The sequence below is a fragment of the Syngnathoides biaculeatus genome, chromosome 18 (genome assembly GCF_019802595.1).
Source record: "Syngnathoides biaculeatus isolate LvHL_M chromosome 18, ASM1980259v1, whole genome shotgun sequence".
NCBI classification, from domain to species: Eukaryota; Metazoa; Chordata; class Actinopteri; order Syngnathiformes; family Syngnathidae; genus Syngnathoides; species Syngnathoides biaculeatus.
Window position 1 is genome coordinate 4,851,665 of NC_084657.1, and position 18,472 is coordinate 4,870,136.

Consider the following 18,472-nt stretch of genomic DNA (forward strand, 5'->3'; position numbering starts at 1 on the left):
GGAAGTAGCAAATCTGTTTTGGAAGAGGCCAGCGTGTGGTGCGTTTGCAAGGGAGAGGTCCAAATTGAGCTGCTTAATTGAAACATTTTGCAGTCTTATTTTCCGGGTGCAGTACTGTACATGTATACTCTTGTTGGCCATTTCATTAAGTACATCAGTCCAGTCTAATTAAAATGAGATAAGACAATAACTGTGTTGAGAGGTGTTTTCAGGACTTAAAACAGTCTGTCACGTGTGTGACACCACTGCAGAAGTATATTCAGTATTTTTTTTTTTAAATCCGTCTCTTATAGTGGATGAATGTTTGCGATCAATATTTTTTTTTATTCTTTCAATGGGTGATCGTGTAACTTAATGAATATCTAAAAGTGCTACTAGGCACTTGCTACTGTATATATGCATGTGTGTATGTACATGTGTGTGTGTATATTGAAGCCACACATTTTCATACCCTGCAAAAACACACTTCATTTTTTTATCTCACTGTCTGAAGTTAAATCTGACAAAAGCCTCTCCTGTTTCAGGTCAGACACGATCATCAAAATTATTTAATTTTGTTAAATGCCATAAAAATGAGGTAGGGAATTGTGTATTTTCTTCTTCGAGATCAAATATTTACATCCACAAAAAGTAATTAAAGAACACGGGGAAGCGCAGATGATGAGTTCATGGTCAAAGCTCTTAACTCCTGGAGACATATCCTGTGGTCTAATGAAATTAAAGTGGAGCAGTTTGCCCATGATGACCAAAGTTACATCTGGAGGAAAAAGGGGGAAGCTTGTAGAACTGTTAACACAATCCCAACTGTGAAGCATGGAGGTGGCAGCGTTGTGTTGTGGGGCTGTTTTGGTGCAGTAGGAACTGGAGGTTTTCATAAGATAAATAGCATCACGATGAAAGGAGATTATATGGAAATATATAGGCAACATCTCAAGACATCAGCCAGGAAGCTAAAACTTGGGGCGGAAATGCATCTTCCAAATGGACAATGACCCTAAGCACACAGCCGAAATGGTTAAAATGTGGCTTGAATATAACAAAGTCAATGTTTCGGAGTAGCTGTCACAAAGCCCTGATCTGAATCCCATTGAAAATTTGTGTGCAGATATGAAAAGGCGTGTACAAGCTTGGCAACCGAGAAACCTAACTCAGTTACACGAGTTCTGTCAGGAAGAATGCGACAGGATTCCAGCAAAATACTTGTAGAAAGTTACCTAAAATGTTTGATCCAAGTCATGCAGTTCATAGAAAACCCTACTCAATACTGAGGAAATGTATGTAAGGTTCTGACTTCAAAGAAAATAATATAAAATTCTCTAAGAAATTCTTTCAATATTTTGGTATCGAACAGACTTGAAATTATTTTGGTGATCCTGACTTACCTGTAACAGAAGTTTAGTCTGATTTAACTTCCTACAGTGAGACAAATAATTTCACATTTTTTAAACTCGTATAGGATACAAAGTATTTCTACATGATATAAAACCAGTAGCACATTTAAGGACTTCAACATACTGTTCCAGGGGTGTGAAACTCATTTGGTGTCAGGCCTCATTGTAGTTATGATATCCCTGAGAAGGCCACTAGAACAGTCAAACCATATAAATGTCAAATAATATTCTTACCATGACAGAACAAATGGAGGGATAACTCGTTTTGAAACCAGAAGACAAGGATAATAGTTTGTTCAAGGATTGTTTAAGTTACTTTAGAAAAAAGGTTTGGTAACAGTAAAATGCAACATCTCCACATAGTTTATTATTATTATTATAAAAATCTGGAATTTGGGGACAGATTTTAGTGAAAATCACAGAAGTTGATGAACGTGATTTCTTGTCTCGGGCCACATAAAATGGCGTGTTGGGTCGCAACTTTCCCCCAGGTCTTGAGATTGACACCTATGGCTAGACTATCAAAGTGGGACCTTTTGCAAATAGACGTCTGGTAGAAAATTTGGCACTATTTGACCAAAGACTGTTGCGGTTACTTGGCATTCAGACGTCCATTTTCTATACCACTTATCCCGAGGTAGCACATATCCCAGCTGACTTTGCAACAATGCCGTACATCTGTACTGACATTTGAAATGTGAGTTATACTCTGTAACTAACCCTAACCCGGCCAGCAGGGCACAAGATTTAATAAATAATATAGTCTGAGATTATCCTTATACCGGGTACGTTACGATTTAAAGATGTTGATTAAAAGCCTCAGTTGCTTCACTGGTGTTCTGTATGAATTTTGTTAAATTTGCTTCTGTGGAATGTAGAATTTTTACAGTCAAACTAACCATGATCCAGATGCCTGAAAAATGAAGAAATCGTACAACTTCCTTACTGACCGCATTGATGTCATGTCGAATCAGAGATGATTATTGTGCCACTGCAAAAATAAGGGCTTACATCAGCAGCGAGTGTAGAACTGCCAACTCTGGAATAGCTAGCTCCTTTACCTTCATGTTCATCTGAGGTCTGGCAGAAGGTCAGTCGAGGAATCATTTGGTTCCCAGAAATTTTAAAGTAATCACTCAGCAAAACGCACCCCGATTGAGTCTTCTGTGGACTACATTGTGGAATGGAGTCAATGTGTCTAGATGAAAACTCTCAATAAAAGCTCTCAAATGTTGGTTTTAGCTGTACAACACAGATGGTATAAAATTGTTTTGTACAAGAGTTGTCTGTCAGACTTACCAACAGGGTGGTCTGTGTTGGTAGTGAATGAGAAAACATTTGATCTCTGCCGATTTAAAATGTAAGAAAAGGCAATATGATCTTGCAATCTACACACTCTCCTCTCATGAAGTCTTTTGATTATGACAATCCATGTTGTGTGCGTCATCTAGGACAGCTGAGTGTCCTAATTTCCATTGTCGTCTGGATTGTCATGTCTGAGAATGACATGTCTGGCGGTGGCAGAGTAATTGAGATGCCTTAAACTGGCACCTGAACTATTTTTGTACTTCCTGTTCATACCCAACAACTTTATATGACTCGATAACTGAATTTCCAAAGTACCCACATCTCCTGTTTCAATAACAGTGTCATAATTAATAGAATAAAGGAGGAGTTTCATGCACATGCGTGTGACTCTACTTGCACACTAACACAAGTTCCCAGGTTCTGGCATGTTGTTTACATTCTTGGTCTTCCATCAGCACCTTAAACAAGCATTTGTAGGTGATGTCGGTGTGCTACTGCAAAGTACTGGCATTAGTCCAGCTACTCTGAACCTGCAGTCATTGTGTATAGATTGTCCGAGGTGTAGGCATCTGAATTCTAGCTAGGGGAATTCAAGCTAAGCTGCTTGGCTTCGTATAGATGGCACAAAACTACATTTTAATAATAACGGCTCAAAATTTTATGCCGAGACAAGGCCATGATCCGCGTTGTATCAATGCGCCTCACATAATATGGGATGGATGGTTAGATGGATGAACTCTATTACGAAAGAACACATTCACTTTCTTTAACTCAGTCTCCGTGAATGCACCTCACGGAGTGCCATGTATCATTCGGAAGAGCGAAATAGGGAATCCGGCATGTGTATAATCTTTCAATAGTATCCAAAGGGATCTCTGCTGGTTACTTGTAATATTACAGTTGAGTTTCTGTATCTTACAGTCAACCAATATCGCACCAGACCCTGCGATGTCACTATTGTGCGCACAAAATATCGTGGAACCATAGCACAAGCTTTAGATTGCCTCCTAATTGGCTAGCATTCAGTCTCCTGTCACATTCACAGACTCCATAGCTCGGCTGGATTCTGTGATGACCCTACACGTAGGGATTTGACATAATAAATACCTAAAATGTCGAACATTTATGATTGTGTGCGGTGACCTGTTTTCAAGCAGATCAGGGAGGGGAAAAAAAACACTAACACCCCTCACACAGCAGGATAATCACAGGATTTTCTTTTAAACAAATTGGGCTTTTGGTTTCTTTGGTGAAAGATGAAAAATATCATCATGATTGTGTATGTGAACCCAGTTTTATCCCGCTCTGTGGAATTGTGCTTGTAGATGGTGCTCTACTTGCCTGAGCTGATGTCAAATTGTTTTTTCCACTGAAAGTAGTTTAGACTAAATTAACAGCGCTGCTGCTCGTTGGCAGACTTTTTCCTCTGTGCACACGATTAATCACTCCATTTCCCACAGATGGCAGAATTCTTATCACTTTAATCAAACATGTTCGCTTTCCTGTTTACGTTATTCTGACCAATAAGAAAAGAGCGCCACCTCACGTTGTGTTGTGACGTAATTTGCTTGGAATTATTTGTGTCTGAACACAAACTTAACAGGGAGAAAGAGGGCAATGTAGGCACAACCCACAAACTGCTTCCGGTCAAAAAACAAATTCAACTGATAGGTGTGAACACATTCTATGAGACGCACACACAAAAAAAATTAAGGGGGTTGTCATTTTTCTAATAAAGGACAATGTACCTTTTGAATAGGATCTGTGATTATGTGAAGCATGAAGGATATCTTGAAATACATTATATACAATTCTGAAAAACAAATTCAATCTAGGCTGGTATCAAATCAAGTTAATTCAGTTAGAACGGCATGTTCTTTCCACCCACGAAAGGCTGTTGTGTACTGTATGCGTCTTGTCCACTGCAGCTGCACAGAAAATACTAGCATGTTTTTCATGCACCATTTGTTCCAAGATAAGCCCTGAACTTGCAGAAGAAAATCTTGGCATGCATAAAATAGCACAAGAAAATAGTTGTATTTTGTTTACATCTAATTCAGAAGCCTTCGTTGACCATGGCGGAAAAAAAATGCATCATATGGTAGAGTTTAATTGAGGAGACATGAACAGCTCTCTTCTGCTATTCCCTACCTGTTGTGAATACGTCAAACATTTTTTGTGTTATTTCTGTAGCGTACAGAAGGCCAGATTTCTTAAAGGGGAAATCACCTGGTTTGGATTAACAATGTATCCAATAGGTCATGTAATATGTATTCTATTTTTGACAATGTGATTTTAAATCCTCTCTCATGTAAAAGTATTTTGAGAAGATTTTCATCGACAATTACAAATTTTCAGGGGTGCTGTCATTTTCACGAGTCAGATGGCCTACATGCCTGGATGTGACGTGTTACGTGCCGCAACAAAGGCTCGATTACATGGGATACCATTTATGCCCAACGCTAATTTTGTGGATTTATCCTCATCTGATGAAGAAATAGCACAGAGGCCCCGTAGCTCAGTGGTTAGAGCACTGGTTTGGTAAACCAGGGGTTGTGGGTTCGTATCCCACTGGGGCTTCCACTCTCTGAGAAGGGTTGCATCCGGCATAAAAATTGTGCCAAACATATATGTGCGTTCATCTGAGATGACACGCTGTGGCGACCCCGAAAGGGACAAGCCGAAGGTAACCTCGCTGATGAAGAAATAGCAGTATCGGCTGATCGGGAAGACGGAGGAATACTTCCATACACCGCTGTGAGCGGCACAGCCGTGAGCGGCTCGGCTGATTGGGAAGACGGAGGAATAGATGCGTACACAGCCATGAGTGGCACAACCGTGAGCCTTGCCGGGGCCGGGGCGTGAGCTCCTCCAAGCCCTGGAGCTGTGCCGCTCACGGCTCTGTATGGAAGTATTCCTCTGTCTTCCCGATCAACCGAGGAGCTGTGCTGCTCATGGCTGTGTATGTAAGTATTCCTCCGTCTTCCCGATGACGGGATGAACCAAGTGGCCGCATAGCATAGCATAGCCGCACAGCTGTGTATGGAAGTATTCCTCTGTCTTCCTGATCAACCGATACTGCTATTTCTTTCTCAGATGAGGATAAATCAGTGCTGGGCATTAATGGTGTCCCACATAATCAAGCCTTTGTTGCGGCATGTAACACATCACATCCGCCCACGTTGGTCATGTGACTCGCAAAAATGGCAGCGCCCCTGAAAATTCGTAATTGTCGATAAAAATCTTCTCAAAACACTATTAAATGAGAGAGGATTTAACATCACATACTCAGTATAGATTCCATATTACATGACATATTGGATACATTGTTAATACAAACCAGTGGAGTTCCCCTTTAAGTTGTGTACTTAAAATGTGGTATTTTCTGAAGCATATTTTCAGTCTTTATCCGGGAAATAAGATCAATCTTATTTGACGGTAACTTGCATTATTTTGTTTGTAAAGCGATGCTCAGGTAAACCTCTAAATTTGACCTTTCCTGTCTGGCTATAGGTGGTTTGTATCCTGTAACATGGTGTAGCTCAGCCTTTGGTGAAGCAGCAGCAGCCTACTTACAGGATGTCGAGTAGCTCTGGCTACCCCCCTAGCCAGGGGAGCTTCAGCAGTGAGCAGAGCCGTTACCCATCCCATTCTGTCCAGTACACATTCAGCGGCACGCGGCACCAACAGGTCAGCCTTTCCCTCTACTGTTTCAGCGAGAAATATATTGTACCCATACGTTAAGTGATGCTTTTTTTAATTTAATTTTTGGTTTATTTATTTTTTATTCCTTCACATTTGGTGTAGTACATACACTACCAGTTTGGTTTTGAAGTTGAATGGATTTGAGGGGGAAAAAAAAAAGCAACGTGACAAGAGTTGAAAATTAAGTCAAAATGGGCGGCATGGATAAGCAGCTGGTAAAGCGTTGGCCTCACAGTTGTGAGGACCCGGTTTCGATACTGGCCCCGCCTGTCTGGAGTTTGCATGTTCTCCCTGTGCCTGCGTGGGTTTTCTCCGGGCACTCCGGTTTCCTCTCACATCCCAAAACATGCAACATTAATTGGACACTCTAAATTGCCCCTCGGTGGGATTGTGAGTGTGGCTGTTTGTCTCAATGTGCCCTGCGATTGGCTGGCAACCAGTTCAGGGTGTACCCCGCCTCCTGGCCGTTAACAGCGAGGATAGGCTCCAGCACTCCCCGCAACCCTAGTGAGCATAAGCGGCAAAAGAAAATGGATGGATCGATGGATGGATGGACATAATGCATACAAATATGATATGGTACGTTTTAGTATTATACTGCATACAGTTTATTTGGTATATATTCTACTAATGTAAAACCCACCTATTTACAGTAATTCACATTTGTGGAAACCCCCCCCCACCCACACACACACACACACACCACACACACACACACACACCACACACACACACACACACGTGGAAGCTATTCTCAGCAGAAGGCCATTTTAACCAGAATACAATGGAGAAAGGTTTTTTTTTTTTTTTTTTTTTAATTGTTTGATGGGTACCAGAGAAATTTTGTTGGGAGTAAAAAATGGCCTGATTGGAAATTTTTTTGTGTTGTTTCGCCTACGGAAAACTGGTCAAAAACACTTTCGGATAACACTAAAACTTTTACTTGATTATTTCATATCACATTGACTATTTCTTTTCATCTGCTACTCAGAAATCTTCTTCAATTCACTGACAATTTTGAGTTAAAAATATGTACCTTTTAAGTCTGTCTTGAGTGAAATTTTGAGAGTTTGTCCATTTAAATGTCAGAATTACTGTGATATTTAAAATTGCCGTCGCTTATCATAAAAACCTGACATTAATAGCACAAATGTAACGTTATTCATGAAAAGAACAGTGGGGGGAATCAAATAGTATGTAAGTAGCAATTGTTTGTCTTGACCTAACTTGTTAGGGAGGATTTCAGAAGCATTAAGGCCTCTTTATACTCAAATGTGCAGAGACCGCGTTGACATCACTGCTGCAGTTCTTCTCACAAGTCAGAGGTGTCACTACGGCTGGTATTGGCTAGAACGACACAGCATGGAGTTTCCTCAGCACGTTTTGGTCATTTCCAGTAGCCGTTTTTACTTTCGTTTTCCGGAACAAGGAACAAAGCAACAACAATCAATGGTGACTGTGGAAAAGTGTCTGATTGAAATTGACCCCTCCGTACAGGGCACTTAACCACGCCTCCTGAAGTGACGTCAGGGCACGTGCTCTGACGTCAGACAAACAATTCGGAGAAATATCGGCGCAGCAAGAAAGGAATAGAGCGAAACTGTCCGATTTACTGGCTGATTTCTCACTCGCATCCTTAGCTAACAGTGAAATATCGTTGAAAAGCAGACAGCAGGGCTTCAAGTATTTCAACGAGCGATATTTCAATGGTATTTACATGCATATCGACGGAGAAACCATTGATATTAGCGCGAGATCTTTCCAGAGTCAGAGGAAGACCGAGAAGCCACATAATATAATATATTATAACCCAAAGACGAATTTGTCATTGACAGTTTCCTATTTTCGTGTTACATATCACACTTGTGTGCAGAATCTGTATTTGTATCTGTATAGCCGTTTGTGAACCGCCGTATGAAGGAAAAGAAGGCGAGGCTTGATTTACGAGTTGTTTCTCTCGTTTTCTTTGTGTAACGTCACGCGCTCCCCTCAATAATTATTCTTGAATTAGTGCCGAACCTACGTAAGTCCCGACCGAGTACGACAATCACTACTTTAGTGTCCTCAAACATCCTTCCTTCAGTCTTGGTGTCTCGGTGCTCATCGAAGGCTTTTAGGACTCGCCAGTCCAGTTTAGCTTAGCTCAACGCCAACAAAGAGACACGTTTGTGCAGTCAGATCCTCGCAAAGTATCGATCAACACAGATCAAGTCTGTCAATCATTCACACGTAGCTATGTTATGCAAGCGAAGAACTGCTAATTCGTTTATATGAGACATGTATTGAAAATCAAATATACGGCATACCTTCGTGCAAACAAACAAAGTCCGGTTTAGCTTTGCTCGGGAGCGCCGAACAGAGACACGTTTGTGCAGTCAGATCATCGCAAAATATCGCTCAACAAAGATCAAGTGTGTCAATCATTCACACTTAGCTATGTTATGCAAGCGAAGAACTGCTAATTCATTTATATGAGACATGTATTGAAAATCAAATTTAGGGTTTACCTTCATGGAAACATATCTGTTCCGGTTGATCGATTCAGTTGATCATGCGGTCTTCCACAAAGTTTGATCCATCAAAGACATTTTTCGTACTCGGTCTTCTGTTCCGGTTGATTTTAGATGGATTCAGTTGATGATGCGGTCTTCCACAAAGTTTGATCCATCGAAGACATTTTTCGTACTGGGTCTTCGGTTTTGGAAAGCGTACGAATTGAACTCCACCAACTAGCCTTTCAGGATACCTGTCGTCACTATTACAAAGTCCGTGACTACACCTCTTAACCATATCTATTGTTAAAGAACCCAAATACGCGATAAAACGCCAACTGAAGCTATACTGGACCATCCAGCCAGCGTTGTCTGAGATTATGTAGATCTCTGGCCTCTGATTGGTCAGTGACGCGGATTGCACAACATCCACGGAGGGGTCAATTGAGCTAAATGACCAGATGATACATTTAGGCTGCCATATTGATTGGGAAGGCGGTGGTGGAGGTACTATCTGGAGCTGGAATGAATGTTGTGTACGTCATCACAGCATGTGACTGAAATGGGCCAATCACGAGAGATGACGCAACTTTTGGAGTGCATGGCATGCTACTTCCAAGCTATGCAGGGGTGCTGTGCGAGGTAATGCGTAGGTTACGTGATGCAATATGGGCGCTGATGACTACTGGAGTATAACGTGACCTTTAGAAATGCTTGTTCCATTTTTTTCTTTAATTCTACAAAGTTGGTGGCAAGTTATCATGTTGCTACTCTAAAGTTTGTGGCACCGTTAAGGCAGAGTGTTCCAGTGTTGCTGACTCGAGTCACGAATTTAATGACTTCAAACTTGACAATATCTTAAAAGACTTGCAAGTTGACTTGGATCTGTAATTGCTACTTCAACAAAAAGCACTGAGAAACCAACACTTTATACCGTTCTGTTTCCACAGCTATATGTGTAATTTACTGAAAGGAAGTTATAATTTGTGACAATAATGTGGGAGGTCTTTGTAAAGATTTATTAAGTCAAAGAGTCCCATGCCATTATTGCTAATGTGTAATTAGTTCTTATGTTTTAACAGTTTACCTTTTGCTAGAAAGTCAAAGAGTCCCATGCCATTATTGCTAATGTGTAATTAGTTCTTATGTTTTAACAGTTTACCTTTTGCTAGAAATGCCATGGTAATTGACCAAGAGGTCATTCTTTCACACACTAACTAAAGTAATGGTTTCACCAAAGAAAAGAAAAAAGTACAACATAAATCAACAATAAATATGACAGCCAAATAAGGCATACATTAGCACCTGTCATTTTTTTAATGTTGGTTTGACTTGACTGATTAGAATAGATAATATGACGAGAGGAGTGATTTCCAACCTTTATGGAGGAAAGGTACATATTTTACAATTGGAGAATCGCAGCACACAAAGAAGCAAAATTGCCACAAAAAGGAGATCAAAAGTAATTATGTACTTACTGCCATCTAATAGAAGAGCATTTATTCTATCTCTATGCCTCACTGACATGAATAGAAGAACAAAGATATTTTTTCATAAATGAATAATGTTTTGAGCAGTCCAATTTCCCACAGCGCACCTCAAGATTGTTCATGGCACACTGGTTGGGAATCACTGCACTAACAAATGCTTTAGAAAATACCCACGATATTTTACAGTACACAACTATATACAGTAAATGAACCAGGCATTAAAATAGACTCATTGCTTCACTTGTGGTTGGATTGGTGATTGGTTATCCTTTTTTTTTTTTTTTTAAACAGTATGATTGGCCCCAAAAGTCCTGATCTTGTAAAGCCTAGTTGTGATCATAGATGGCATTTTTGTTTCAAAGTCACTTTTCTATCACTAAAGTGAATATTGGATATGTCCCAGCTACTTTGGTGGTCAGGTTTCCTAGAAGCTTACTTTCACAGAAAGTTTCTGTGGTTCATTTGTGGGCATTTGAATTGTTTGCTTAGATCTGGAACAAAACTGGAGTTTGGTAATATTTCCTGTAACTACTAGCTTTTTCAGGTTTTTGTGGAGGTCATGGCAGGCTGACAACTGTGTTCTTTTCATTTTTTTTTTTTAAAAAGATAAACTTGAATACATTTTTCAAACTTTGACCCTATCATTACAAAAGTATTTTGGTATAATTCTGTGGAAATCACCTTTCCACTAAACATAATTTTTTTGATGCAGTTTCACTTATCTAATGCAAGTCTGTCCAAAAATTTTAATATTGATGTGAAAATTCATTTATTTCAATAATTTGTTTTAAAAAGTGAAACTTATATTAGTTCACCACACATGGAAGTAATTCAAGCCTTTTTGGTGATTGTCAGACAAAAAAAAATCCATTCCACAAAAATAGAATATTTCATGGAACCAAACAAAAAATTATCTTCAACACAGAAATGTTGGTCTTCTTAAAAGTGTATTAAAGTAAGATGCCCACAGTACATTGTTGGGCCCCCTTTTGCAATAATTACAGCGCCAAGGTGGTGTGGCATGGAGGTGATCAGCCTTTGGCACAGATCAGGTGTTTCTGTTGCCAAAGTTGGCTTTGTGGGCAGGTGCCAAATCCTGCTGGAAAATAAAATCATTGTCTCCAAAAAGCCTGTCACCAGCAGTAATCATGAAGTGCTCTAAAATGTTCTGGTGTATAGCTACGTTGACTGTGGACTTGATAAAAGTCAACACATCCACACCACCAAATGACATGGCTCCCCAAACCATGATTGGCTGTGAAAACGTCACACTGGACTTTAAACAGCTTGACTTTTATGCTTCTTCAGCTTTCCTCCAGACTCTAGGACTTTAATTTCCTAGTGAAATCCAAAATTTAGTTTAATCTGAAAAGAGGACTTGGGACCATCGGGCAACAGACCATAGTTTTTCTCCTTAGCCCAGCACAGACACTTGTGACGTTTTTGGTTCAGGAGTGCCTTGAGACGTGGAATTTATATAGGTGTAACGCATGTCATGAAGACGTCTGTATGTGGTGGTTGTCGATGCATTAACAGCAGCTTCAGTCCACTCCTTATGAAGCTCCCCCAGATTTTTGAATCCCCGTTGCTTGACAATCCTCTTAAGGCTCGGTCATCCCAGCCACTGACCAGTCAGCAGTCTTCCCCATGATTCTGAAGCCTCATTTTTTTTTCTTTTTTTGGTCCTGTTTGACTGTTAAGTCAAGGAGAATGGAGGATCTGTATGCCTTTTATGCTGTAACAGTTTTACAGCGTCAAAGTTGCATTTCTAATATTCCGCTTTGGTTTCTTGGTATTCTAATTAATGTTTATTGGGAATCAGAGTTGATCAGTCAAACTGAACAAAGTTCGTAGAGGGGAGAGAGAAATGGAGACAAAGCACTAATTGTAAACAGGATATCTACAACAATGAAACATTATATATGTGTGTTGGAGGGGCTGTAGTGCTACACCCTGTGAGGGAAGGGCAGGACAAGATACAGTAGAACAGGACAAGGAAAGGAGGCCTCTGAGCCAGACTAAGACCAATGCAAAGGCTTAGAAAAATTTGTTCAGGTGTTTTGTTTTATTTTTAGCTAAGATTGGGACACTGGGAGCCTCCAGTGTTGAATTTTGTAATATCATTTTGTGAAATACAGGATTTTTTTTTTTGGTCTTTCTGCCATAATCATCAAAATTGTAACAAAAGGTTGGAATATTACACTTTGTGTGTGTGTGTGTTGAACAAATATACAAATTTAAATTTTTGAGTCAAGTTATTGAAACAAATACTTTCGCTGTTCTATTTTTTCAAGGGTGCATACCTGTGTTATATTTACTTGAAATTTTTTAGGCGAGATGTGATTTATGAAATTCAGACCAGCCTGTACTGTTTTGTATTTAATTCTAATTTGCAACTATTGCCCGCACAAAATGATGGTACTATCTTGCGTTTGGTGGAAGTCTGCTGTGACCGCATCTGCCATATATCTATATCTTGATTATCACTTTCTCAGTCCTTCAGATATTGAGGGATTATTGCCATCCAGATTACTGCCTGACCTACAGAATAACCCTGTTGTGTTAAATGATATCAGCAAAGAACATGGCCAAGTTATTTTTCTGTAGTTATTTTTTGACTTTGCCTTTCATCGTGGATTTTCTCACCTTTAATCTCATATTTTTCAGTGTCAAAACAATTCATCCATCTATAAATTTTCTTCATTGCTTGCCTTATCTTGTTCACGGTCACGAGAGGAGCTGTTATCTGTACAAGTTGACGTTGTTAAGGGTGGAAAACACTCTGGACTAATCATCAGAGTGATTTATGATTAACACATTCAGTGAGGATTAATGCTATCCATGTCAGCATGACATAATTCATCTATATAAACCATTTTGCTGCCACTATATTGTACCTCACATGCACATTTTATATTAGTATTATTGTTTAGTAATGCAAAATCCATTATTTGTTTGAATATGGTAAAATTGGTAGAATTATGGGTTCCAAAACATTTAATAACCCCAGCTCTAAAATGCAATATCCTCCTCACTGCCCTTCGTATCCATATCCATTTTCCAAGCCACTTATCCTTACATGGGTTGCAAGAGTACTGGAGCCTATCCCAGCTAACTTATTCATTGAGGGGCTTTCCAACAACATGGTCATTGTCATAAACACGTTTTAGCACAGGGCACCTAGTATGAGTCGTTTTAACTTGCATACTTAAGTTGTAATAAATATCAAAAGTAATTCATTGTAAATTGTTGTTTGTGTTTCTCCTTGTGTTGCTTTCAGGATTTCACTGTTCCAGATTATCGAACTCATACGCAAGATCCGCAGGGTCGAAGAAGACCATCTTTACTGTCTGAATTCCACCCTGGTACTGAAAGGTAATTGTTTCCTCAAATATCATCCCCGTTGGATCAATGGAGCATTCATGCACCTATTGTATGTTGGGACTTTTTTATTTGTTTATTTCTGTTTTCCAGGCCTCCGGAGAGACGCCATGGGTATGAGCAGCAGTACCACTCCATCACTTCTCAGGCTGAACACGAGGCACTGGAAACGAAGCGCCCACGCATGGAGTCAATTGCTGAGGCCCACATGACCCGTAGCTCTTCTTCTGCTGGGGGTATTCTCTTGCCCATGCACCATACTCTACAGGATAGTCTCAGAGCCACTGTGGAGGTCAAAAAGGTAGGTTCTCTTATGTACCAAATGTGGTGAACTATGTCGCTTAACTGTGTGGATTTGTAGCATTTTAAATTTTTTGTTGTCTTCACGCTGTCCAGTCAGTGTCTTTTCTGCTCAAGATGTTAACAAACACTTCAAATGATCTTTCTTAGCCAGCGATAACAGCTATTTTGGGCAGAATTACGTCTGTTATTTCACCCAATTTCCTTATCTATTATAATAAACCAATTGTATTTAACAGTTGTTATATAGTAGCTTTATGAAATGTCCCCCATCCCACCTCCCCCAGGAGTCGCCTTTCACTGTGAAAGTGGAATGCCCTTCCCCAGGAGGACCTACGCTACACCTCGGGGAAGAGCATGACACGTCTCCATCCAAGCTATCCAAGGAGGAGCTTATTCAAAGTATGGACCGTGTGGACAGAGAGATTGCTAAAGTGGAGCAGCAGATTTTCAAGCTGAAGAAAAAGCAAGTTAGTTGTCCAGTTGGCTTTATTGTATCTCAACATAAAATGAAATAAAATTGTGGTATTACAGGTATCTTCCAAAAAAATGTGAATATCGAGTGAAATTGTATTTATTTCAACTATGTTTGGGCATTGTTTGAATTTGAACGATTCCAGGTCCTCATTTCCATTCCAGTTCCAAATGATTCTCAATTCTGGGTCGAAAAAGTTTGGATGGTTTAAATAAAGAGTGTCTAAATTATAGACTTATATACAGTGATGCCTCAATTCTCGACCACAATCCGTTCCGGAAAACGGTTCGAGAAGTGATTTGTTCGACAACCAAATCGATGTTTCCTGCTCCAATAAATGGAAAAAGAAGTAATGCGTTCCAAGCCTAAAAAATTGGGCTTTTTAAAGGATTTTTTTTTTTTAGCTTTTCCTGATAATAAACTGCATAGTAGAAATACATATATAGTTTAAATACTTTGCATAATAAAATTATTCCAGAAATATGTTTTTATTTTTCGCTTAAAATGTACGCTTTAGTAGTAGAGTACGCTAGGCTGAGAGTGCATTGCCGTATCTGGAACCACTCAGCCCCCAGCCTTGTAAACTTTTTTTTTTATTAACAAAAGTGCAGAATAACTTAAACAAGCAACTTGCCTTCTTTGGAGCCATGATTGGGATTTAATACGGTAGTCCTCGATAAGAAGAAAAACAACAGTCGCTGCCAGGACACGTCTGTGTACAAAGGGTGCGTTATAGAGAATAACAAAAGTGCGCTGATTGCACTGCGCGCTTTATGTAATTTCGTTTTTTTTTTCTTGGGGGCGTTCGAATTGACAATAACAAACCGCGTCGTGGGTGGGTCATCTGCTTGCGCCGTGCGCAATGTTATTTCCAGGTCTTTTCGGGGGGTGTTCGAATTGACAATAACAAAACGCGTCGTGGGTGGGTCAGCTCCTTGCGCCCCGCGCAATATGTTATTTCCAGGTTTTTCCGGCGATGTGGGAATTCACAACAACGCTTGTCATGGGTCAGCTGGTCTGGCCGCGCGCAATATGTTATTTCCGGGTTTTGTCAGGGGCGTTCGAGTGCTGGTTTTCGTTCAAAAACAGAAGCAAAAAAAATCTCGAAATCTTCGTCCGAAAACCGATTTGTTTGAAAACGGGGACGTTCAAGAACCAAGGCTTACTGTATAGTCATTAATAGTTTCATCTGAAAGTTTCATACAGTATTGTTAATATAGATATTTGTGACTGTTTTATCACATCAAATGATTTATATGTGCAAGTTTAGCTTTGTGTTTTAATCAAGTACCCATTTATTTTGAAGGGTATGCACTGGAATTCAGCATTTGGGCACACAAAAATAAATTAACCAGTAAAACGGCAGCAAGAAAAAGAGTAATGAATAGAATCAAATGCTTTGTAAATTTTTTATTCCTTTACGTACCCACAAAGTGACACTAGGTTAGTGTTTGTCATACTGTGAGACTTTTTTGTAAATTTTGTCATTTCATTGTGATGCAAAGTTGTTGGTCTAACCTTTGGTGAATTTTTAGTGCGATGTTAAGCATGTAATACGACTGATTCTACTTTCTTTCCTGTGTAGTAAAGTAGTTCATATTTTATTTTCGTGTCTTTCAACAGCTCCTATATTGGTTTGAAGACTAAAATAAACAAAAAACCATCAGTGCAAAGAAGAGTGCAACCCACTGTTTAACTTGTTAGCTGCATCAATGTTGGTATAGATGACTTTATTGTCTTACTCACCCAATTGACTTCAATGAAGTTCTGTCTGGTGTAGGATGAGGCTCAGGATGTGAGGGAGTGCGTCAGCCACATTGTAGTTATAGTTTCCATCAGAAGGCCGTTGTGAATGGCATGAAAATATTTCATCACCTCATCATATTCAATTCAATTTATGAACTAGTTTTTGAATCAGAAATTAAAAATAATGGGTTTTTCAACTCTTGTTACTGTTTGGTAACACAAGAATGCTTGTAATATCGCAACGCTATCAGTCATGGTATACGATCCTTTGACATATTGGTGCAGATTTTCACAAGAAACATGGAATTTGACAGACTAGATTTGCGTTTACGGGCCACATAAAATCATGTGGTGGGCCGGATCTGGCCCCCGGGCCTTGAGTTTGACGTTTGTGCTTTAAATGGTGTCAGTCTGGCTTAGTACGCTTCACAATCGTGGCGAAGACTGCTGACTTGATGGTTGTGCAGAAAACCATGAATGACACCCTCCATATCCTGACGGAGGGTGTTATCAAAGCACATTAACAAAATGTTAAGAAGAGGGGGGAAATGTGACTGAAAATGATGCGTTAGTGACAGAGATGGCTGCAGCCTTCAGAGGAAATTCAAGCATCTCAGATTCAGTAATCTGGAGGAGTTTCGTAAGGAGTGGACTGACCATGGTGTCAGTACATCAAGAACCATCACATACAGACCTCTGCATGACATGGGCTACAGCTGTAGAATTCCACTTGTCAAGCCACTCACTCTTGAACCAAAAACAATGTCACAACTGTCTGTGCTCAGTTAAGGAGGAAAAGTACTGGTTTGCTGCCCAGTGGTACTACGTCCTCTTTTCAGATAACAGTACATTTTGCATTATATTGGGAAATTAAGATCTTAGAGTCTGGAGGAAAGCTGGAGAAGCATAAAAGTCAAGCTCCTTAAAGTCCAATGTGAAGTTTCCACGATCAATAATGGTTTGAGGAGTCATGTTATTTGCTGCTGTGGGTCCATTTTCTTTCATCAAGTCCACAGTCAGTGAAGCTGTCTACCAGGATTTTGTAGAACACCTCATGCTTCCCACTGGGGATGACCTTTTTGGAGGCAATGATTTTATTTTCCAGTACCAATAGCTAGTTTAATAGCCATGTAACGATAGCAAACTCGACTGTCTTGAACCCCATTGAAAATGGATGTGGTAATGTCAAGAAGACGTTGAAGGAGCAGAAACTGCAAATTGGAGATTAGCTAAAGGCCAATATTAAAGCAACTTGAGTTACAATAACACCTGAACTGTGCCAAAGGCTGATCACCTCCATCCTACTCCACCTTGATGCTCTAAATAATTCAAAAGGAGGCCCAACAAAGTACTTGGGGCATATTACTTGAATACACTTTTCAGAAGGCCAACATGTTTGTGTTTAAGATCCTTTGTTGGTCAGATGAAATATTTGTTTTTGTAAAAAATAGGAATTTTTTAAACTTTCTGCCATAACCACCAAAATTGAAATAAGTAAAGGCTCTAACTATTTCACTTTTGCGCGTTGAACTAATATAACGGAAGTTTCACTTTTCGAAACAAATTATTGAAATAAATTGACTTTACCTTTTTTTTTTGGCATATACCTGTATTTTAATCAGCACAGTAACAACTATTTGAAAAGGGATAGGTGATCATGATCTTGCAGTTTGTTGGCCTCTCAAAGTTCAAATAAGATCTTGACACTTTTATACTGGTTGTATCAATGTTATATAAATTTTACATCAATGTCATATAATTTAAGAAGCAAAGCTTTGAACACTACAATATTCCCCAGTAAAATTGATTAAATCTGTCCTTTATATTTAGATCAACACTTATTGTTCCTTTTGGTGTTTATCACTATCAAAAAGCTACGATATATTTCACAAGTATGTGCATATACAGTATTGCTTGAATTTACAGGGTAGCTTTTTCATTTTTTTTAATTCAATCTAATCTTCCCGTTCATTTTTATTTACATAGTCCTGCTGTCTGTTTTGGGATTCTTGCGCATTCATAGGAATGTAAGATCGTCTTTGCTGTGAGAGAATATATTCAAGTGTGCATTTTCCCAAGATTTTCAGGGATCTATTTGGTTGAGGCATTTCAGGAACTCCTAATCTCAAGCCTGTAACCTGGTTGTGTACATAACCTTTATCTTGGAAATATTGACCAACCAAA

General features: G+C 39.5%; 1 protein-coding gene across 8 annotated transcripts in view; it reads left to right on the plus strand.

The window, feature by feature from the left end:
- Window positions 1–18,472, plus strand: part of ncor1 (nuclear receptor corepressor 1) — a 67,301-nt gene that overhangs the window by 863 nt on the left and 47,966 nt on the right. For all 8 annotated transcript variants that reach the window (XM_061802635.1, XM_061802640.1, XM_061802641.1 and 5 more), the window contains exons 2-5: window positions 6,213–6,389; window positions 13,667–13,761; window positions 13,861–14,068; window positions 14,355–14,537. In XM_061802635.1, coding sequence (XP_061658619.1) covers window positions 6,279–6,389; window positions 13,667–13,761; window positions 13,861–14,068; window positions 14,355–14,537 — 597 coding nt within the window. In that variant the 5' untranslated portion in view covers window positions 6,213–6,278. The remainder of the gene's footprint in view (window positions 1–6,212; window positions 6,390–13,666; window positions 13,762–13,860; window positions 14,069–14,354; window positions 14,538–18,472) is intronic.